The 25,029-nt window shown below is 33.9% G+C and overlaps 1 protein-coding gene across 7 annotated transcripts; it reads right to left on the reverse strand.

Moving 5' to 3' along the window:
• Positions 1–1,442: 1,442 nt before the first annotated feature.
• Positions 1,443–24,711, reverse strand: LOC130808901 (uncharacterized). Of its 7 annotated transcripts, none has more exons than XM_057674452.1 (10): positions 24,147–24,225; positions 18,080–18,149; positions 12,444–12,568; positions 12,213–12,262; positions 12,083–12,146; positions 11,938–11,993; positions 3,256–3,363; positions 2,798–2,947; positions 2,555–2,725; positions 1,445–2,410 (listed from the first exon to the last, which is right to left on the reverse strand). In XM_057674452.1, the coding sequence occupies exons 2-10, from the start codon at positions 18,115–18,117 to the stop codon at positions 2,174–2,176; spliced, it is 999 nt and encodes a 332-aa protein (XP_057530435.1). In that variant the 5' UTR covers positions 18,118–18,149; positions 24,147–24,225; the 3' UTR covers positions 1,445–2,173. The 7 variants fall into 7 exon arrangements, with proteins under 7 accessions (XP_057530434.1, XP_057530436.1, XP_057530435.1 ...); XM_057674448.1 differs by lacking the exons at positions 18,080–18,149; positions 24,147–24,225 and adding exons at positions 17,598–17,670; positions 17,840–18,060 and having other exon boundaries at positions 1,446–2,410; positions 12,213–12,321; XM_057674447.1 differs by having other exon boundaries at positions 1,455–2,410; positions 12,213–12,321; positions 24,147–24,711.
• Positions 24,712–25,029: the final 318 nt, after the last annotated feature.

The raw sequence follows: 25,029 nt of genomic DNA on the forward strand, positions 1-25,029 counted from the left end.
TTTGTTCAATCATAGAAAAAGTTTATAATCGTAGCTTTTTAATAATTAAAGGGCCTAAAAATTTTAAATTTTTTTTGCTAGGTCATTTTAATTAAAAACCTAAAATTAACTTTTCTATTTTAATTTATTTCTTAAAAATTTGAGAAAGTTGATAATCATGGGATTAAGTGTGATTGTATTAAATTAAAGAAAGTTGATACCCATAGCTTTTTTAATAATTAAAAGCTTAAAAATTAGCGTTGTAAAATTGATATGGCCCAAAAAAATAACAAATTAAATTGGTACAAGCACGTGAAATTAGCGTTTTAATTGTTCGTTGTTATTGACAGCGAACAAAAAAGCGTGGTCAAAAATGGTTAGAGCAGCGAACAAAGACTTTTTTAACTAAACTTCTTTTTTTTGCCATTAATAACAGCGAATAACCCCAAACCTGTACTGTTAAAAAAAATGCTTATTTTGGTAATTAAGTTTAGAAGTTGCTTATTTTTTAAATTTTCTATATTAATTTGCTTATTCTTTTCAAATTATCCAAAAAGACAGTCTCTCACAAGAATTTGTGATAATACATAATGCTGTTCGGACATGGAAATTTGAAAAAAAATAAGACGTTTTAATGACTTTTTTCAAAAAACAAGCTTCGTTCAAACTTTATTCCCAAAATAAGTGTCCTTGGCTCCAAAGCTAAGCTTGGTGTATACTCGCTCTTACTAACAACGAATTAAAACAAATGGTAAAAAATTAGTCAAGGGTGAAGTCGCTGTTACTAACAGTGACTTAAGGGTTGACTGGTCAACTGTGAAGTCTCTGTTAGTAACAGCGACTTTAGGCGTGACATGGTTTGACTTTTATTGACTTTTTTGTATGATTTAAACTAGCTGTTGTAAAATTGAAAAATAGCCGTTATGAAGTTGAAAATAGTCGTTGTGTATATTTTGTTTATATTGAATATTGAATATATATGTAGATGTGTATATATTGAATATTGAATATAATTTTTGTATATATTGAATATTTGTAACATGTGGACTGTTGTGTATATATTTTGTAATATATATGTAGATGTGTATATATGTTTATCGTATTATCACATGTTTATTATGAATGAAATGATGTTAATTACTCAGAGTTTTCGGCGACGAATCATTCCACCAAGAATTAGGTATGAATTTAATCAAAATCAAACAAACAATCATATTCAAATAGGGAAAATGCTCTTGAAAATTCAACACAATTTCATTCATATTCAACGAATCCATATCAAATTACATGGTAACATAATAACATTCAAAAATCATAGTAACATTTATAAATTGAGAATAATACTAACATAATACTTTATGTTACCTTCAAAACCAATTAACTAGAATAAGAATGATGAAGTTTGGATACAATAAAGTAGGGAAATGATGGAGTTATTTATAGAACATAATAACAACGGCTATTTTCAATTTCTAACGGCTATTTTTCAATTTTGCAACGGCTAGTTTAAATCATACATAAAAGTCGATAAAAGTCAAACCAGATTACGCCTAAAGTCGCTGTTAGTAACAGCGACTTCACAGTTGACCAGTCAACCCTTAAGTCGCTGTTAGTAACAGCAACTTCACTCTTGCCTAATTTTTTGACCATTTGTTTTAATTCGCTGTTAGTAAGAGCGAGTATACACCAAGCTTACCCTTGGAGCTAAGGACGCTTATTTTGGAAATAAAGTTTGAACAAAGCTTTTTTTGAAAAAAGTCATTAAAACGTCTTATTTTTTTCAAATTTTCATTCGGACATCTCAAATTGGACACAAATTTTGTACTTTTATTGGACAATTTATTCAAAATCTTAATGGACTTTTGCCGTTTCTCACAACTCTTAAGTAATCCCATCCTTTATAGAATTTCGAACCTGTGGTTTCTTGAGTTGAGAAAAGGTGCCAACTCTATAAGCCTTAGAGACAAGGAACAAGATGGATTAAGACGAGTTAGGACGACTAAATAGCAATTCGAAAATTTTAATGGAAGAAAATATTATATACACATATTTCACATTATAACAAACCTATAACTTGACATTTACATCATTGAAATGTTACTATGTAACAAATATGAACAAGCTCAAATATCACCAATTTTGATTTCACACGTGCAATAATATCTACATATGACTTGATGATACTCGCACCCAATCACCTCAAAAGCTTTGAACCAATGCTCGATGACATCCAAGAACTGATCACATCAACTAGGTGCTCAAGCTCCTTTGAAGATTCTGAGCGAAGAATCTGAGAGTCCAATCCCATTCCAAGCGATGTGCTAACATCCTTGGCCACTGTCTCCCATGGAGTTCCTGCAATCAAATTTGATAAAAGCTCACCTCCACGATTTACTGCATCGGACATTACAGGAGGAACATCAGGAAGAGCCTGTAGAATAATAAAGAAAAGAGTAAGAAAATGATAAGTAACCCCAGTTATGAACGCCAAAAAGACCAATAAAATAAAGAGAAGTCATAAATTGTCATGGAAGTCGAGAACGATTAACATGTAAAATACTTCAACAAAACTCACCTGCTGCAGAGGTGTGCCATGATCACCAGGCAGAGCACGAATGGACAAATCCAGCATTGAGCTTATACCAGAGTCTACACTCAGCACTTGAGCCAGTATTGAAGTTTCATCAATTATATCGTCTTTGAACTTTATCAGAAGATTTCTGTTTACACCATAGTATGCTTTTATCTGAAACACTCGATAATATTAATTATCTCACATATGAAAGCAGAACATAATGAAGACGGATAATTCACATACAAGGCGTCGAGTTTCTTCAGGTTTTGGATTGAAGTTCTCCCTTCCTTTAGCCAAGTCCATATACAAGGGAGGAAGTTGCTCAAATAGGGGAAGAACCTGCTTCATGATAGGAGGGCTAAGGTTCTCCAATTGCTTTAGAGTTGTCTCTGCCTATTACACAGCACCTACTATTTAGTAGTGGATCTTAAAAGCATTTAAAAACAACAACTAGCGGATATAAAATTTAAAATAAGAGGGGACACAAAAAACTACGATTGGTTTTGGGAAATTATTGCTCATTATTTTCTAAGAAAAAAGGTAATCTATTGCAATTGGGTCTTCTGTAACCTGATACTCATATTTAAGGGGTAAAATTAATGGACTGAAGGAAGTAGTAACATCTTAAGAATATGGGAAATCAATATTCAATAATTCCATTATATGAACTTATGCTATAAATACTCTTAGGTATTACTTACTCCAAGCCTGATCGTCTCAGATGATGCTATCTGTGATAAAAGTGGCCCCATGCTTTGAGTCATCGGAAGGAAAACAGGTGAAAACAGTGGAATAGCATCAGTTGGATCCTGTCAGTACATAAGCTGATCTCATTAATACAAAGCAGAGGACAAATGGAATTGAGTATCGTTCAAAGTCCAACTCTAAACAGTACTTGGCAAAGTAAATGATGACCAACAATGTAACAAAATGGATGAAAATAGGATACACCCTCAAAACATACGAAAATAGATAAATAGATTTAGTCCACAGTAAATTACTAATACAATACAAAAACAGAGATCTGGCCAGCTGTTTTTCTTCGAGAAAGTAGGTCAGCAAAAACCAGGAAACTAGACCAAAATCAACCACAGAAGGAAAGCGAGCAGTAGCCACCAATTACAACTATACATCTGGTTCATTGAATAGGCTCCAAAATGCCAAGATTATAATTAATTCTTGATGAGTTCAAAGGCATACTCATTACTCTTGTGAGTCCTTGGCATGTCAAAACTTGCATCTTGAAGTTTGAAATTTTCAAGTACATCCATAATGTAAATTTCATGAGAATCCAAGCAAGAGACCTGAAGGTTTTGTTTAAAGAACTTAACATTAAAATAAGAAGTCCAAAAGACAACTGTCAGGGTTGAGGGTACGACACAATGGTAAATCAAAAGAGACAAGCCTCTTTATGAATAACATCATGATTGAGAAATCAACGATCAGCTAAAATTTTGCATCACTCAAGTCTTCATGCCAGATAGCTGTGGATAATGTTGCGTATCTAAAAAACTTTTTCACTTTGTTACCAAGTTAGGCCTGATGAAAAGTTGAGGAGATTCAGGTAAAAAGAATAAAATCCTACTTTAGTCTTAATCAGCTATGAAACTGAATATTAGCATCACTCCATCATCACCTTTATGTTTAAAGGAACTCCAACCTATTTGCAGCCAAGAAAACTTGATTTTTACCCTTAGACCACCTCATAAAGACTGCTTCCACGTATTCATGGTTTTGAAACAAAGGCCATTTGGATATTATAAAAATCATACAAATATATTGTTCGTACATACTGATAGAACTAGAAGATCCGATATGCAGTTTTAATCAATAACAATACATCAATACCAAAGCCTTGATCCCATCCACATCGGGTCAGCTGCAAAATCTATCTCTTAAAGTTTACATACATACTGTTGCACCTTCTGCTTCTATCTAGCACTAGCTGCACCTGTAAACACATTTTCTTCATATCTTTATCATCCCCTTCATCTAAGTTATCTTTGCCTCCCTCAACCTCTTAACAAATGTACATGGCATTTTAATAGCTCTCCCTCAATCACAAGATCAGAGTTCTTTGTTTTGCTGCTAATTAAGTTTGGGAAAATTCAAAAGATTATAGACTATTTGACTGTTAAAAACTGTTCAAAGAACAAGAGCTGCATACTTGTGAATATATGACTGTACAAATTTTATGCCAGATCTGCTTTCAAAAAAGAAATGTGTCAGGTCTGCTTGGCATACAAAATTTAAGAACATGAGCAATGGTTTGATTTTCAGGTATAATAGCCCCACTAGATATTAATCCTAATACACAAGGAATCTCCAGAAATCATTGGAGGGAGATTTGTCCTCTAAGAATTAAGAGAAGGCAACTGGTGCATGAGGTGGCTATGAGCTTTTCTTAGTTAATAGCTTGCAAATCATCTTCTTTCACACAAGAAATTCATGAAGACTTCCTCGGTTATTATTGTTGATGATCAGACTTTAGAAATACAGAACGCCACATACAGCTACATAACACTTCAAGATGTGCATGGTACATTAGTCGTTTGCAAATATAGGCAATGCATATTTCTTAAGAACATATTGATGCTACATGGCATCCTATACACCAATCAAATTTGTTGATTCGTAGTAGTTGAAGGGGAATTTTGAGAGTTCATAAAGTTTTTGTTTAAAAACAATTGTTGATTGATAATTAAATATGTGAATCAATGAGGAACCAATACTAAGCATCTCACACGATCAAGACCTAAGCTTCAAGGAAACACAGCTAAGAACATTGAAACCAAGAGGATATTTGGTTCAATCAATTCAAGGGCTCCTTCAAAGAATGATCGAGCTCCAAACAAAAAATTCTCCCTCAAATCCCTTTATCCCATTGAATTGGTTACAATTCTCCTCAAAAGCTCTCAGATAGGAAATAAAATGTAGCTAACTCAATGATGTAGGAGTAATGAATAACGAAGAAGCAAGAAATGAAAAATGGATGGAAATAAGAAAAGACTTTTGAAAAGAAAAAACAAAGTATTTGAGATAATACATTCTCTAAGCTTAAACGCTCATTTGTGCATTCATCAAAGCATTTTAAGAAAAGGTCTTCAAAGCGTTATTTGTGGTGAAGAAAACAACCTAGAACTTAGTTGTTGGCTAGAATTAAAAATAAGGGCAAAATAATATATAGAATAATAATTTATAATGGTTCATGTCGCCGAAGCAAACAGTTGGTATTAAACCTTTGGCATTTTTGTTGCCAAGAGACTCTAGCACCTAGGATGCAAATTAGATGCCTTAGATTACAAGACAAGAAAACCTTGTTCACATATATGCTCAATCAAGTAAGTTGGAGCTTTCAAATGAGTGAGTGAGACATGTGCTTGACCAAGCTAGCAAGAAAATCTTAGATGACCTTACTATGTGAGACTGTGGCCTGATGAGTACTTGTGTAAGCACAACTCAACTTTGTACAGTTCAACTTAAAATAATTAAAGTTGGTTTTGGAACCTACCTATCACCTTATTGAATGAAATTCATTAACCATCTATGGCACATAAGCTAAATTACAACCAACCTACAGTCGTTTTGGAACCAACCTATCACCTTATTGAATGACCATCCAAACTTCAAAATAATACCAACTATTTGGGTAATTGATCCATTATAAATCCTTTGTAGCTTTTTTTTTCTTCTTCAAACTAATTGCATCAGCTTTCCTAGGTATACTTGTCTGAAGCCTCGGCTGAAACCTTTCCCCATAAACCCAGCATAAACTTTAACAATCACATATGAAGCGATGAACTTGATAATCAAAAAAAAAATTAAAACAATGTCACAATTCCTTAAGAAGCAAAGGAAAAGGCAATAGTGCTTAGAAATTTTCACAAGCAAACGAGAAGGTATAACTGTATACACTATGTTACATTTTCAATAGGCAAAGTACCATTTTTTTGATTTTACTGTATAAACACTGTAGACTCAATTAGGAATGAGAACAGCAACAAGATGGGGGGGTGAATTGTTGTTGTTACTAGTTTAAGCGTTTTTGCCCAGTTTTTGCGGAATTGAATAAAATAAATAAAGCTTAAACTTAGAGCAAAATAATAAAAGAGACAAACGATTTTTACGTGGAAACCTTCTAGGCCTAAATAGAAGGAAAAACCACGACCCCTTGAGATTTCTAAATTCTCCTTATGTTTAAGGCAACTCGTTACAATTACATTAAACACCTTACTTCACTAGAAGCGCATCAACTAGGCCAAACTCTCTTTACTATTGCTTCACTCAAAGCAACAAACTTAGCTTCACTAAAAGCTATCAAATTCCCCCTTAGACTCACCCAAGTCTAATTACAAACTCTCAAAAACCCTTACAAAAAGAATACAAATTCTCAAAAATAAAATCAATAAGTTGCACAAGAAAATATTATAAATTAATTGGCAATTTTAAAAGCAAAATATTTCTTGTAAATTTTCCAAAAATATAGCACGAATTAATTAAAGCTCATGCGTTTTTTTTTTCACTCTATTCTACCTTGGGAACAGCCGAAAATAAGATGCTATTTATAGAAAACAAAACCTCTGATAAAATGGAATATTCCAATCCATTATTCCTTATCCAAAATAATAATGTGAATAATGTGGATTTAAACCAACAGACGGTTATCTCCTTAAAGTAGGCATAAAACTTGATTAAATCAAGTACACAGTTATAATAACAATAACCGTTGTTCCCATTTACAAATAATAGGTTCTATTCCCTTAAGCAGCAGTTCCCTTATCAGCAGTTTCTTCAACAGCAGTTCCTGTTCCAGTAATAACTGCTGGAACTTTATGCTAATTATAGAAACAGTCAGGCTTACTAAAAATAGGGACGGTTACTTACTAACTAATTATAGGAATCGGTTATCTTAGGCTCTTAGAAAAGAAAACGGCTACTATACCTATATTTAGTAAATTCCATTATTTACTAAATATAAGTCCAAAAAAGATTTTTTAATTAAAACGTTGGTTCTTAAAAAAACTTTGCCAATTAATTTTAATAAATTATAATTGCAACAAATTAACTTTATTTAATACATTAACTAAAAATAATAATTAAAAATAAATAACCAGAATTTCCAGTTAACATAGGATAATTAAAATTTGAAAAATTAGTAGAAGGAATCAAAGCGCAGGGGCTTCTTCATCAATGTATTCCGTTTCCACCTCTATAGTATCTAGTTTAGCACCCAGATGAGCTCCCATTTGAGTCAGCTGGTCTGTAAGAGAGGCCAAGGAAACACAGACTTCATCTTGAAACGCAAAGAAGCGAGCCTGCAGGTCATCTAGCTTAAGGAGTACAGAAAACAGGGGGGCTATGGGAACTGAGGTTTGATCAAAGCCTTGGTAGGAGAGGACAAGTGGTGGTGATTGTGGGATAGGTGATGGTTGTGGTGATGGGAAAAGATGGGATGATGGAGTTGTTGGCTTTGGTGAGGGAGGATTTATTGGTTCAGCAGTGTTAAAGGATGAAGAGTCATCATCAAGAACAACAGGTCGTTTCCCTTTAGCAGCAAGCCTTCTGCTCTTCCTAGGACTGGAGCCAGACTGCTTCTCTTTGGGCACAGTGACCTCCTCCTTACTGACACCAATTTCCTCCTTTCCAGCTTCCCCTGCAACTTCTCTCTTACTAGTTACCTCCTGTTCCCTGTCAGTACATCCTTCTGCTTTTTCAGTGACAGAGGGAACAGGTTCCTATACCTCCTTTTCATGCCCTTCCTCCTCCTGTTCCTCCTTGTTATCAGAATAAATATTAATTTGTTCAACAACATTCTGTAGGATCCCATTTTCATTCAATTTAAGATGCAAGTTACTTAGGCACTTAGCACCTATCATGTTGTTGGGACCCATTGGGAAGTTAAGATCTAAAAGTGGAACGTCAAATTTTGCAAAAATCAAGGACAACAATCCTCCATAACCTACCATACATCTCTTGGCAATAAAATCACTCAGGTGTGAAATCATTAAAGAAGGAAAATTAATTTTAATGTTATTTGCCATACAGTAGATCAATGTAGCATCTCTTAGACCAACCTCACTGCGTTTGGAATTACGCGGTAAGATGAATCTTCGTGCAATGTTGTATAACAGCTTGTGTAACGGAGATAGTACATTGTGGCTTACTTTTCCTTTCTTTTAATTTATTCCTAAAAACCTCCATACAGCCTTCTCATCAATACCAGAAAATACTATTTTTGAACCGACATAATAGACATCAAAACCTGTGGCTGGTACTCCTAGCCATTCTCCTAACTTCACACTATTAAATTCAATTTTAACTCCCTTAACGTTACTGGAACAAACGCCATCATTAATAAAAAAGTTTAAAATGAACTCACGCATCACTTCCGAGTAAATAGGATTGCAACAATATTCAGCCATTAACGATTCCCAGTGTTGATTTCGTATAATTGTGTGTAATTGAGGAAAGAATGTTGATTCATACCAGATTTTGTCAAGCCCAAAACCTACTGACATTTCCTTAGACAACTCCTCAGCATTCAAGTGAACGGTTATTTTTGCCTTCTTGACAGAACTTGAAGACGGTTTCTTTATAGTAGAGCTTCTTTTTCTCTTAAAGCTTTCATGCTATCAGATGTAACAGGAGTGTCCTGTTGTTCTCTTGACGATGATCCTCGTGCTGTGAGTAATGGGGATAGATGAACAATTTTCAGTGGTTTTGGTTGTTTCATCTTAGGTGTGCGGTTCTTTGTTTTCATGGCGATTTAGTAAGTTGAGGAAGAGAAAAGCGAGAGGATGAAGATGATTGTTAGGGTTGAGTGATTTGCAATTGAAGATGGAGTGGTAAGGCTTGACGTGAGAGATTGAATATATTGATTATGAGGGGACGACTATTAAGGGGTTGCTTCATTACACCACTTTTACTTTATGCAAGTGAACTTATAGTGTAAAAGGAACTGGGCGGTTTTTTGTGAGAAATTGCGATGATTCAACTCCTACTTCTTAATCAAATTAAAAAAATTGCTGGAGAAATATATAAATTAAATAATATGAAATTTTATGAGAATAAAATAAATGGAAATTTTATGCTACTACAGTCTGATCAAATTAAACATGCAATCATAAGAGCATTCACAGTATATACTTTTAAATAGTGCGTACCTGGTCCTTTCGATAATTGATTTTTCAATCAAGATTTTTTGTGGTTGATCGACCTTTTCAATTTTCATTTTGTCTTTAAGGATTACATTTGTCACTTACTTCAATGCAAGTGAACTACTTTTGTTTATTGCCTCTTGGTTCTCTCTTTGACTATGTCTATATGATTAGTGCTGTGGCTTGATTGCTCCAATTCTTTTTGAATGATGTCAAAAGGGGGAATACTTGGCACAAACTTAAAGAATGCTTGAGTAAGCTTAGTCTATATCTACATCTATTATGTTGGACTTTAGGATTGAGGTTATGATTCATGATCTAAGACTATTTGCTGTTGCTGTAGTATTTCGTTGATTGCTGATTACTAAGTATTGTTTTGTTAATCTTCTGTTAACTTTACATGTTCAGATCATCATCTATTCTGTTCTGATGAACTGATAAAATTGAGATAAGTATCAAACTAATTGCTTTCAAGCTCTGACTCATAAGCTTTGATTGTTTGCTCTTATCTTACTGGAATTGCTTATGTTCCATGATGTAATTGTATGCTGAGATAAAATTGCTAAATTGTTTCAGAATCTTGGTTTGTTGTGTTTATTCTTAGAGTAATTTGATTCATGATATGCTTGGTAAATAATATTTACTAAGTTATGAAGAGTTGTTTTAATCTCTAACATGCTCTTCAATATTGGTTTTACTCTAGCTTTGGTTTAAGTTTGTTTAAAAGTTTGTCATCATCAAAAAGGGGGAATTTGTTGGACCTCTTGAGATTTGATGATGACTACACTTTATTTAAGCAATTATGTCTTTAGAGATTGTGTGTAGGTTGATATCCGATCTTGATTATGATCGTAGATAGCACTTATGACTTGGTTTATGGAAACATACATGTCGAAAGGATTCAAAGGATGTTAGGAGAATATATCGCTTGGGATGTAAAATGGAGACAGCAAATCTATCGTTCCCAAGTTGGATGTTCTAGCAAAACTTGAATTCAAAGACAGCGCACTGTTCCTGAGCTGAAGTCAGCCTACGTTAACTGGAAATTCTGGTTATTTATTTTTAATTATTATTTTTAGTTAATGTATTAAATAAAGTTAATTTGTTGCAATTATAATTTATTAAAATTAATTGGCAAAGTTTTTTTAAGAACCAACTTTTTAATTAAAAAATCTTTTTTGGACTTATATTTAGTAAATAATGGAATTTACTAAATATAGGTATAGCAGCCGTTTTCTTTTCTAAGAGCCTAAGATAACCGATTCCTATAATTAGTTAGTAAGTAACCGTCCCTATTTTTAGTAAGCCTGACTGTTTCTATAATTAGCATAAAGTTCCAGCAGTTATTACTGGAACAGGAACTGCTGTTGAAGAAACTTCTTATAAGGGAACTGCTGCTTAAGGGAATAGAACCTATTATTAGTAAATGGGAACAACGGTTATTGTTATTATAACCGTGTACTTGATTTAATCAAGTTTTATGCCTACTTTAAGGAGATAACCGTTTGTTGGTTTAAATCCACATTATTCCCATTATTATTTTGGATAAGGAATAATGGATTGGAATATTCCATTTTATCAGAGGTTTTGTTTTCTATAAATAGCATCTTATTTCCGGCTGTTCCCAAGGTAGAATAGAGTGAAAAAAAAACGCATGAGCTTTAATTAATTCGTGCTATATTTTTGGAAAATTTACAAGAAATATTTTGCTTTTAAAATTGCCAATTAATTTATAATATTTTCTTGTGCAACTTATTGATTTTATTTTGGAGAATTTGTATTCTTTTTGTAAGGGTTTTTGAGAGTATTTGTAATTAGACTCGGGTGAGTCTAAGGGGGAATTTGATAGCTTTTAGTGAAGCTAAGTTTGTTGCTTTGAGTGAAGCAATAGTAAAGAGAGTTTGGCCTAGTTGATGCGCTTCTAGTGAAATAAGGTGTTTAATGTAATTGTAACGAGTTGCCTTAAACATAAGGAGAATTTAGAAATCCCAAGGGGTCGTGGTTTTTCCTTCTATTTAGGCCTAGAAGGTTTCCACGTAAAAATCGTATGTCTCTTTTATTATTTTGCTCGAAGTTTAAGCTTTATTTATTTTATTCAATTCCGCAAAAACAGGGCAAAAACGCTTAAACTAGTAACAACAACAATTTACCCCCCTTGTTGCTATTCCCATTCCTAATTGAGTCTACAAACACATCAAAAGTAATACCTAGAAGGACAGCATTTACCTTATTATTGAATGCCATTAAGATGTTTCCTTTTCGTTGAACAGCGTACCTTGACCCTGAAAACCACATCAATCTAATTAAAAATGGGAAGTTAGAAACCAATCAAATATCTAACGATACAACTTCAATGTACACAGTCATATACCAATTAATAGGTGAAGAACTGAGCCCAGTGAATGCCCAATGCCAAAAGTAGGCAGTCCCTCAGCCTAGATAGTAATTGTATAAGTAATGTTAAAAGAAACAATCAAACCGTAAGAGAATTATAGACTAACTGTTTCTTGTAGACGCCGAAAACTCCGATCAAACTTAAATTGCACCTCATCTGCAATAGAAAAGTGATCAAAACCACTAGCATATGGTGTTGCAATCACCAATACACCCCTGTGACATTAAAAGAGTTATAACATTTTCCAAGTGTAGTTAAGATACATGTAGAGAACTAAAAAAATAAAGATTCATCCAGATGCAAAATCCAATAAATCTTAGAACAAAAGTACACATACTTTTCACAAAGGCTTTCAAGAAACAAACGGTAAGCAAGCTGTGGAGCTGCTCCCACAAATATACCACCAATAAAATGTACAACAGACCATGGTTTTGAGTGTCGTGGTTCCAGCACCCAGGCACCCTGAAATACTAATGATTAGCCAAACTTTCAAGTCTACAGTAATCATATTTATAAGGAATATATTTGCCCAAAAGCAATTAACGAATGCATTTGAACTCTATCAGAAAACATCTTTTTACATGTGTCCATAAAATTCAACAGAAATTAATGTCCTTGCAAGCACAAAGATAGAAACCCAAAGAATTGAAGTCTCTTCATATAAAAGTGAGTTACCTTGAAAGATATATTCTTTTTACACTTTCAACACAACCAATGTTCAAAAGAAATTACTTTCAAAAAAGACCAGCCTTTGTAGTTTAAGCAAGCACCTTTTAATAACAACGACACACTAGCAAATGCACACTAAAATCAGCTTTCAGTTCAATTAGCAGAAAACAATCTCAAACTAAAATGGTCTCAACATTTCTTTTTTGATAGAACTACTACTAGTTAAGTAAGCAATCTAATGTGTAACTCCTTAAAACAGAACTTTTGGCAATAGTGATGGTCGCATCAAGGATGCATTACAAACAATCACCGTACATTATCACATTAATAATCAAAACCTTTCTTTACAATGAAGTCCAAATGACGAAAAAATAAATGTGATAACCGTATTTAGTAGATTGTGACGATTGCGCTATTTTAAAAGAAGGATTGTCCTCAATCTTAGTTCCATTAAATGTTTATCATCCAATAGGAAAGAAAATATCATCTCGTAAATGTTTTGTTGAAATAATCAAGATCAATTTTTTTTGAAAAATATAAATATACAATCGATAATAAAGCATTGAATCATGCACAGTCCTATAGAGCCAAAAATTTAGAGGTCTTTTGTTTCAGACTATAATAAACTACTATAAATCGGCTCATTAACTCATGTTTGCTATAACGGGACATTTGAAAACAACCTTTGTTTATACAAGGGTAAGGTTGCATCATTAGGCACTTTTATGTTTAAAATGAGCTATCAACTCAACTATGAAATTTCATTAAGTACCCTAGACTTTAAAAAGTTTACAAAGTACTGATATTTTTAACATATCCCCAAAATACAATTCGTTTTAGAAAAATAGTGTAGATTGAGTGTTTCTCCTGAAGTTGATTGCCTATTCTTAGCTCTTTGAGTAATTAAATGGGAAATTTCAACAATTTTACCACCAAAAGATATTGTATGAAGCATTACAATTTGTACTCAATTGTACTACCACCGAAAATGATGAAATGATGACATATATGTGGCAGTAAGGTGTAAGGAGAGAGAAAGAAATGTAAGAGAAATATATAGAAGCCATGAGAAGAAAAGAGTCAAATAGATGAAAGTGTATGACAAGAAATATTCTAAAGTGGACAAAAAATGATAGTATTGTTTGGAAGATTTGAAAACCTTTCGAACTCGCCCAATACCATATGATGCATCCTTGTTTTTGCTATAATAGTATGCTACCATTAACTAAACGTAGTAATGGAAATTTGCATCTTTGGTTATTTATGCTCCCTTGTCCCAAGAATAGTCTTGACATTTGAGGTTGCACAAAGTTTTTAAAAAATAAAGTGTTATGTTGTTATTAATCGTTATTTTATTTTTAAAAAGGGTAATTTTTTGATGGTTTGAGGTATGGAGATGTCTAGGGATAACTAGGGTGACTTGGCTAACTGATCTATTCAACAAGATTTAGAGGACAAACTAGATGCCAATGACAAGAGAAATACTCTAGTGCCTGTTTACAAGAACAAAGAAAATGTCCAAGAGTTTCTAACTATCAAGGAATAAAACTCAAGAGTGATAAAAATATGTAAGAGATCATGTACCTCCATATCAGAGAACCAATTTGGATTTATGTCAAGAAAATCTACAATGAAACAAATGCATCTTAAGAGACATGATGGAGTACTTTGGGCTAGAAAATGAGACTTGCACAAGGTACTAAGAGAAGTATTTTGGAGGGAAATGACAAAGAAGGGCCTTCTCAAGAAATACATTAATATAGTGCAAGATATGTATCGAGAAGTACAGACGAATGTTTTGACATGTGAAGGGGGCAACAAATGATTTTCCAATCACAAGGGTAAATGCTAAGTTTGAGCAATGGAGACAATAGTTGGAGTCACAAGTTTCAAATTAAGTTAGAGCAAGACATGATACATGGAGCATAATTTTAGCACAAACGAGATAATGAGAGTTGCTATAATGCTAGAAGAGAAAGAAATCGCTTTAGATAGATGTTTCAAATTCCTTAGGTCCATATTTAAGAGTAGTGGAGACACTCAACAAGATGTGACCAATAGAATTAAGTGTGTGTAGCAAAAATGGAGAGCGACTAATGGAATACTATGTAGTCGAGGTGTGTCCTTAAAGTTAAAGGGTAAGTTTTATCGAACGACATTACACCGGATCATATGGATCAGAATGTTGGGCTTTTAGAATGGATAATAGTAGTAAGATAGGAGCGGCAGAAATGTGAATGCTTTGATGGATGAATGTACATACCTTGAGGAATAAAATTTGAAACGAAGATGTAAAAAAGGGTTTATGAGTTATGACATTGTTACCAAGATCGACGAACGATCCAGGTCGCGGAATGGGATCGTGATCATACTTCACCATCTTTCAACATTTATGAATTTGTGCGTATTCTATTTATTCTATTTGTAAGTTGCAGGTTTCTCTCTCTTTGAAGACCTTTCTCAAGCCGAGGGACTCTTTGACCGCACTCTCCTCTATGGGTATAAGCTGCCGTTTTTCTTCCCTCCCTAGACCCTGACCATAGTTTTCTATGGGCGGGACACACTGGGTATGATGATGATGATGATGATCGAAAAAATTTGAGTCGAGAATTTATGGGTCACGGAACGTATATTACTAATACATTGGAGTTGTAACAAATCATTGGCATTCTTCATCCTTCTAAACCACCGTCCACGCATCTACATCATTGACGCCATTGATATAAGCTTGCTTGTTCTTTTATTTTTCTCTTCTTTTTTTTATTCTTCTCTTTTTCTTTTATTTTCTTTCTCTTCCATTTTTCACGTGATATTGGAAGTTTGATTTTGTTGTTGGGTTGAGATTGGATCGTTCAAACTAGCACTCCAGATCGTGTATCTAAGCATTCCAGATCACGATTGGCCCATGATTCGGCTCAAACGATCAAGATCACGATTTGCTTGCTAAAGTGGCGATCCCGACTATAATGGTTTAGGAGTTGTAAAAATTAAGGAAAAATATGAAAGAGAATCATTTAAGATGTTTTGGTCAAGCGCAAAGATAGGGTATTAGCTAACCAATAAGGAAGATAGAAAGCAGAAACTTGAAAGACCTGAAATAAAGGCGAGGAAGAACGAAGATGACTTGAAGGACAAGAGTGAAAAAGGATATGAAGGACCTAGACTTACAAATTGAGATGTTAAAAATCGAAATGAATAGAAAAGAAGAATCCATCTAAACACCCACGACACTAGCACCAACCTAAACAGGACAAATACCATCCTTGACCTTAAACACTAATAAATTCTAGCAACAAAAACTCAAAAAAAAACAATATAATTACCTCCTACAACCCATGAAATCGACATTTAAAATTCCATACTTACCCCACACCATACCCAAAATTACCTGCACTTATCTGCAACATACAGATCCCAACAACCCACATTAAAACCTCTTAAATTATGTGGACAACTGCAAAAATCCACTTAACCAAAAGAATTCCCAGATTCCCAAATTAATTCGATTCCAATACCACATAAAATACAAATCTAAGCCCACCAAAAAATGTTTTAGAGCCACAAAAGGAAAACCCTCATTTCAAGCAAGATCCCTTTGCGAACACTAAATCCAACAGAGAAATCAAATCAACCATTAAATCCAAAATTCACGAAGAAAAACAAGTTCATACCAAACCCCAGTGAGAAAAGATGGAGAAGAAGAGAATAAAAGGAAAAAAATTAGAATGGGAATGCAAAACATAACTGTGTGAAAAAGGATGACCACCATGGTAAGTTGTGGGTTCGGTGATGGACCTGAAAAACTCACCAGGGTGAATGAAGAAGATAGGCGACAACTGTTTAACAATTATGAATGTTGAGGAAGACCACCACAGGAAAGTGAGAAAATTGGGCGAAGGCTTCGACTTGGAGAGTGACAATTTCAACTAGTTAGCATTTCTAGAGAGTTTGCTGGAGGAAAGGTTTTTACTAACATTTATGAAAGTTTGCAAATATGGGCAATTGAAGGAAGCAGAAATAGGGAAAATTGTAAGCATGTTAGGGCTTTTGATAGGGCACCATCATTTGCAAATAGGCAAAGTTACTGCTCCAGGAAATAGAATTCTTGTTGTTTCCACTAACTCAATTTATCAACTTAAATGTCATAAACCACTTGATGAGAATTCTTGCTTTCACTAACTCAATTTATCAACATAGCCAATCCATTCATTTTTGCTTCAAGGAAGAATTGGGCCTTACCGTTGCTGCAGCTCTTTAACCTTCTGTGGGACCTTTAATTTTCATGATTCTTCATTCGATTCTGAATTACAATGTCGTATCACAATTTAAGTTTTGTTGAAAAGTTTTTCCTGACAAGCTCCTTCATGGAGATGGGTGATATCTTAAGCAAGAAAATGAGGCAAAAAAAGAAATCATACAAACACGAGATTCTCGCTCAATTTGAGCAACTTGTACTTCCATTCATTGTTGTAGCCCGAGCTACATTATACTAACCTTGAGGACAAGGTGGATTTCTAGGCGGCTTGTATTGCCATGACTACCTCAGACACGTAGGCAATCTATAAGAAGCGTAACAAAGATATTTAAGAAAATAAGAGTTAGTTATGTTGTTAGGCCAAGTGTCCAGAATAATAGTGTAGTTAGGAGCAGTTACATTTTGTTAAGCAGTTATAACAATTCGGTTAGGTAGTATATGCAGTTAAATACATTTACGTAAATCTTATAAATACTTCAAGTAACCCCATAATTGAAAGGTCTGTCGAATAATAACAAGAATCTTTTGGGAGCTTAATAGTTGCTCGAAATTGTTCATAAACCTTACCATTTTGTCTCGATACCACTTGTCCACAATAGATTGTGATTGCACATATTGTTCACATTGTAAGGCCAAAATTCTATGAAGTAAAAAATATAAACAAAGGACTAAAAATAATTAGAATAATTCAACAAAGAATCTTTTACATTCATCTCAAAGGATTTCATGCTGAAAAATAAAGAATATGTTTTCTACTAACATGTGTATCAATATCAATATTTATAAAAAAGTGTAGATTTTCCCCTTACCTCATCCACAGACAAACTCACCAATTTGTAACTATTTCCCATAGGTGGTTTTGAATGTAAGTCATGATTTCATGTCTTAATTAAATCATTAACCTCTCGAACATGAAGAGTAGTGTATCACCGATTTCATGGAATATATAATGGCAAACGAAATAATAATTAATATATAAAGTCAACTAAAATCTATAACCAAGTACAATGGAAAATTATCGGAATAAAAAAAAAACAATGATAACGCACCTCAACTTCACTCCAATTGCTAGACCCAACCCAAGCATCTTGTGATTGCTTTACTAAATCTGTAATCAATCTACAAGACGAAAAAAGTTCCATTGGTTTTTTGAATCCACAAAATTGAACATATGATGATATGCAACCATATGAAAGGTAAATGGTTGACACGTATTGTCATTAGTTATTAGCTTCAAGTGTTTCCTTAAAGAATCTTTTTTTTTTTTTGTATCCTCATAAGTAAACTAGAGATTACCCATTTCTTATCGGTGAAATAACATACATAATGTCTTGAGCATATTAAGAAATAAGGCCAACTCATAGGGTCAAGAACAACGACTTCTAAGGCCATTTAATATGATAAGACACTACAATGCATATGATCAAAAGTTGTGATCTTTATTGAACTAAATTTATGTTATTTTTAGTCCCAAACTATTTTGCACACCAAACTTTACATTTTATACTTTCTTTGTTCCAAATAATGTCATTTCCCATATCACATTACATATTGGTATTTCCTTTTATTGCTCTTTTCCCATGCATGGTATAATTTTATCCTTTCCCTCTCTTTCGTTTTTCACCCACTCTTTCTCAATCAGGGCCGGAACAAAGTTTGCAGAGGGCGGAGGCCCTATTTAGTTTTAAATTTTGTTTTAAAGATGAGGCCCTTTTTATAATGACTATATAAAAGAGAAAAATTACATGGTTTCTAATGAGTAAGAAAATTTGTTTTAGTGACTAACTATTGTCATTTTTGCTTTTTTTTCATTCTTTTAATGATAAAAGAATTAACTATTTTCTAACAGTCCATCACTAACCACAAAATAAAATTTCCACCCGAATTACATATAATATACTTAAATATTTAGCACTATGGTATCAATTTATATAGAAAAATACACATAAGAAATAAAAAAACTAATTACCCAACAAAATATAAAGAATAACAAAACAAAATCCTGCATGTTGGCTCAAAGAAAGAATTAATAAACTTGTTTAATTGAAGACGTCGAACCACCGATAAAGAATCGGAACAAGGCCCAAGGTCAAGGTTTACTCTTCATCTTCTATAATTTACTTTTAGTTGGTAAATATTAGCTTTACTGTCCTCCATTATTATGAAATTAATAAGGGAATTGACTAATTGAGAAGATGAATTATAAGAATGAAAATTATTTGAGATATATAGGAAATTGGAAATAGCAATAATAATTGAGAGATAATGTTTTGGTAAAGTGAAATGAAACTGTTACGGAAACGAGAGATTAATATAAAGGTGGTGCATTTAATTAGGTAAAAGGTGTGATTTGCCAAATGTAATTAGTGGGTCTTGAACCCAGCACCTTAGATTTGGAATGTAAGACTTTTATTAACTACTCCACTTGACCATAATGATATAATATGGATCACTTAATAATATGAGGCCCTGATTTCAGAGGGCCCAATGCGGTCGGATACCCTGAATGGGCTCAAAACCGGCCATGTTTTAAATTCATGTCCCCACCACCTCCTTGCCACAAGGGAGAAAGCACATTATTTTCTTAACAAAAGAAAGAGAACTTTTTTCTCCCTATTTCCTGGATTATTAATCTCTATGCAAAGACAACAATATAAGCATACAAAACAATACTTGTGGTCAAGGAAATAATAGAAATACCTAATTGTGACATTTTAACCTAATAAAGGACTATATTGTGCCACTCTAATTTTGACTTATGACAAGGAACTAGGCCTTTTAAGATTATAACAGAAATGCTATCAACAGCAATGTCAAAGTCAAACACTATAGGGTTAGCTATATGGACCAAAAGAAACCACAGTAGAAATTGTCCCTCACAAATATTATCCTTTATTTGCTCTAATCTAATACTAATGTACTGCAAAGAATATCAATTCTAATGATAATTACACTAATTCCAATTCATGCATTCCAATTTAAACATAATCATCTCTACATAGTAGAAGCTTAAGAAAATTTATCCACAGAGCTATTAAATAATGATTAGCAAATAAAAATATAATTAAGAAAAGATAACCAATCGCAACACAATAAAATAAAGTACATAATAAATATAAAATGAGCATATAACACATGCAGCGGACACCTAATGAGTGAACATACATTACAATCGCCAAAATTATTTAGAATGTCCAATCATCAAAGCATGTTGGTATGTAGACCACTCGTTCATTGGTGTTACTTTTTTTTTGACTTGCTAATGATGTATGGATAAGAGTAGTATATTTCATGTGCATGTATTTACTACAAAGCAAAATGTGTGCACAAGTGCTACAATAAGCAACAACCTTCTTCATCGAAGATACTTCGCCTAGCAGATGACCACTCTTTACCTTATTCTCCTTTAATGAAGTTTTTTTATAAAGCTATTTTAATTTGTTGATACAAAAACATAAAGAACACAACTAATATACAAGTTCAGAAAAATATTAAGCAAAGTAATGTTTAGTTGGACTTGTTTTGAAAACTTTACAAACTTTTAGGTTTACGAAATCGAAAGTAATGTTTAAAAATTTTTTCACTACTGTTCTTAACAAATTATATTCAAATAGAATATTTAACAAAATGTAATACATCACAGATTAATTACGCGGTTGATACCTAACAACTACAATTATAAGAGCTAAGATGGTAGGGCTTATTATGTATTGGACCTATTGTATATAATAGATTAATAGTAGTGGGCTCTATGTATTAGGGTTTCCTTTTTCTTGTACAATAACAGAACAAAAGGTTTTAGTTTGTCTAGATGGTATCAGGCTAGGTTAATTTTCTTCCTCCTCTTCCACAATATCCTAGCTAAAAAAAGAGACAACGAAAAACGATAGCCTTCAATGCATTAGAGGAATAGAATTGTGGGTTTCAATTATTTTGGCACTTTTATTTTGGTTAGTTTGATTCTAGTAAAAACGATTGGGGCATTTCTTCTATCTGCGACTCATAGTAAGTGTTATAGATTCGGTTTCTTGTATTGAAGAGTTGGTGTTTGGCCGTAATTCGCATAATTTGTTTGTCAGTATTATTATTTTATTCCAAGACCATTAATTCCTTATTCTATCCACAATTTCGAGCATGTGTAAGTGCAATTTAATTAGTGTTTTGGCCGATTGGTATTATTCGACAAGTTCAAGGTAATTTGTCGTCTTCTTTTTTTATCATGGCAACACATTTTCTGCGCGAAACGCAAATAACTAGTGTGATAGCTTCGATATCACATCCTTACAATGACGAGGTTGCTTATGGTCAACATTTTAATGACAATATGTGCGGGATACATTACAATGGCAACATTTTCTTGACAGGCTTGGTCACTCATCAACAAGCGATTTTCGCTATCGTTTGAATAGTAGTACTTCTTGTTGGCTTATTGATTCGGGTGCTTCCCATCATGTTACTGGTAACTTTGATTTGATGAGCAATATTCATGTTGTTACCAATTGTCCGCTACCAGATGGTAACCAGGTTGTCTCCACCATGAAAGGTGATGTGAAACTGTGTTTCAATATTGTTCTACGAAATTGGTTCTACGTCCCTGAACTACAATGCAACTTGATTTCTATCATCCAATTAACTGCGATATGAGTTGTATTTTGCTTTTCACTAAAACATTTTGTGATATAAAGTATCAACACTTGAGGACTTTGATTAGAGTGTGTGAACAGAGAGACGGACTGTACTATTTTCGTGAATTTCCCATGATTGGTGCATTAAATATCGATAGGGTTTCTTTTTCTGATTTACGGCTTCATCTTCTTGGCTATCCTTCATATAAAGTAATGAGGTCACTTCCTTTTTGGTTAAATCTTGTAGCTTTCTAGCAATGCTTGTGATATATGTCATCAAGCAAAACATACTAGAGATAAAATTCCTATTAGTGATAGCAAAGCGACACAGCGTTTTGAAATTATACATTGAAATTCATGGGGGAAGTATCATACTCCCTCCTCTTGTGGTGCTACTTATTTTCTAACTTTGGTTGATGATTATTCTATAGCGGTGTAGGTGTATCTCCTATTTGACGAAACCGAGGTTTATAAGACGTTTAGGTCTTTTTTTTTCCATGATTGAGCAACAATTTAATGCTAAAGCTATAGTGGTGCGAAGTGATGATGGCACAGAGTTCAATTGTATGCGAGATTATTTTGAGCATAATGGCATTTTATTTCTAACTTCTTGTGTAAATACACCTCAACAGAATGGACAGTTGACGTAAACATCGTCACATCTTGAATGTAGCTCGGGCTTTACGTGCCTATATCATCTTGGGATGATTGTGTCTTGGCCGCTAGTTATATAATTACTGGCACACCTTCTCCTTTACTTGAAAATATAAGTCCTTATGAGATTTTGTTTAGTACTCCCCCTTCCTATAATACACTTCGTGTCTTTGGATGTTTGTGCTATGCCTGTAACATCAAATCCAAGAGGGATAAGTTTGAGTCAAAGTAGGAAATGCTTATTTGTTGGCTATGCACAAGGGAAGAAAGGGTGAAAACTATATGATCTTGAAACCAATGAATACTTTGTATCTAGGGATGTGAAGTTTTAGGAAACCAAATTTACTTTTGCTCATAATACTCCTTCCACCTCATCCTCTCCAATGAATATCGTAGTATAATTATATTGATGATTTTTTTGAGGGCTATCTAGGGCTTGGTGCAAGTAGGAATAACGATGTTATTGATGAAGGTCTTGTTAATGAGACGGTTGTTACTACTAATCCCACAAGTAGCAGGGGGTAGTGTGCACGAGCAACGAGGAAGTTCAGCCTACAAGCAATGTTAGCCACGAGATTGGTGGTAGTGAATTTGCGGCCAATGCTCCTAGTGATAATGTGGCCTCCAGTATTGGGTCTAATAGTTCCTTGAGGGAGGAAGTTGTGGCCACTCCCACTGCTCTCGACGACAATTAGAGAGGGAAAGGCAAGTGCATAAGGTATCCATCTACAATATTGCGTGGTTTTGTTACTAATACATTTCAATAAGTCAGTCCATCTTTCTCTCCTACGTCATCTACTTCATCTCAGACCTCAGGTATTTCTTATCCTGTAACACAAATTGTTAATTGTGATAGGTTTTCTGTGGGGCATCGAAATTTTCTTGCAACTATTACCGCAGCCTCAGAACCTCAATCCTTTAAGGCAGCCATGAAAGACCATGGTTGGCAAAATTAAGAAGCTATGCAGAGAGAAATTCAAGCATTAGAAAACAATAGTTCTCAACATAGGTCTATAAAATTAAAAACAACTCAGATGGTAGTGTGGCTAGTTTTCCTTGGACATTCTCCCATTTCGTGGAAAACCAAAAAGCAAGTTACTAGTATCGACAGTCGAAGTAGAGCATAGGTCCATGGCTGTCGTGATTGTGAACTTAAAGTGGCTCAAAGGTTTGCTTTGTAGTTTGGGGGGTGCATCACCCAAAAGTGATTCTTTATTTTGTGATAGTCAATATCCTCTCCAAATTGCTCAAAATTCGGTGTTCCATGAACACACCAAACATATTGAAATTGATTGTCACTTTGTGCGAGATGGCAGTCAACATGGTACCATTAATCCTTCTCATGTTTCTTTTAAAACACAACTTGTTGATATTTCACTAAGGCTTTGAAGCAAGCTCAATCTTTTCTTCTTCACAAGTTGGGCATTTATGATTTGCATGCTCCAACTTGAGGGGGTTTTAGGGCTTTATTATTTTTTTGGGCCTATTGTATATAATAGATTAATAGTGGTGGGCAATATGTATTAGGATTTCCTCCTTATATATATATACCTTACATATGAGTAATAAGAGAACAAGAGGTTTTAGTTTCTCTACATCAGAGCTATTTAGACCGCTACCAGAAACAGAAAATCCAGAAAACATCATATTTTGCACCTCCAGACTAGTTTAATGAATAAACAAATTTCCAATTCGAGAACATAAAAATAGCAGCAAAAGGTATATCACTATCTCAAAAGTAAATTAAATATTAATTAAAAGTGCAGACCTTCATACAAATAACAAAATACAAATAGAAGCAGAATTATGAATTGAAGCAAAGAAAGAAAAAGCAGACCTCTCAAAATCACGGTAAACTTGAACAGCAGTAGTCTCGGAGCTTGCACTAAGATTAGTACTACTATTAGGACTAGGACTAGGACTAGGATTAGGGCTAGGAGGATCGGGATTACAGTAAACACGAAAGCTCCGATTACGACCGTTGTGAATGGAAGAATTACGACAACGAATAGATTCGAATACGAAGCACACAGAATTGCTGCGATTATGTCTATGATTGTGATTTTGAAGGTATGAAGATGGTGAATTTTTATGGAGTTGCGATGAAGTAAACCAGGAGATTGCAGTTGCGGCCATTGTAGAGGGTTGTATCAAAATTAGGAGTTGGACTTAAAACGGAATGGCAATTTAAGAGTAGAGAATGAGTGATTTAAGGGTTGTATCAAAATTACATCAAGAAGAGAACCTTATCATCCACTATATCAACAGCTTCAATCTTTTTACTTTCACTATCAACGCGATTATTATTCAGATACAATTACCCTTGCTTGAGCATACAACGAACAGCAGATTTACTCTCGAGTAATCCCGACAAAACCGAAGGTCAACAATTGAAAGGTTTAAGACCTCGAATGGCCGGATTTGGATTCAGGTCCACCGTTTTTAAGGACAGGATCCAGATTCGGACCTGGATCCGCGGGTTCAGTTTTGCAAGACCCAAATTTGGATTCGCGGATGCTGCGGATCCAGTATCGGATCCGAATCCAAAACGGGTCTGACTTGTTTTTATCTTTTTTGTATTTTTGAATGTGTTGAGATTGCAATAAAGCGATATTTATAGACTAATATTAATAATATAAATAATTTCACAATCAATACCCAAAAAAACATTATACAATTATAATTGTCTTGAAAATATTCAACAAACACATTAAAATTGT

Source organism: Amaranthus tricolor, chromosome 3 (assembly GCF_026212465.1).
Source record: "Amaranthus tricolor cultivar Red isolate AtriRed21 chromosome 3, ASM2621246v1, whole genome shotgun sequence".
NCBI lineage: Eukaryota > Viridiplantae > Streptophyta > Magnoliopsida > Caryophyllales > Amaranthaceae > Amaranthus > Amaranthus tricolor.

Coding starts and splice junctions, on each gene's coding strand:
- LOC130808901 (XM_057674447.1), bottom strand. CDS start 24,445: ATGGCCGCAACTGCAATCTCCTGGTTTACTTCATCGCAACTCCATAAA. Junction 2,948..3,255: donor CTGAGACGATCAGGCTTGGA/GTAAGTAATACC, acceptor GCTGTGTAATAG/GCAGAGACAACTCTAAAGCA. Junction 2,726..2,797: donor CTGAAGAAACTCGACGCCTT/GTATGTGAATTA, acceptor CGAGTGTTTCAG/ATAAAAGCATACTATGGTGT.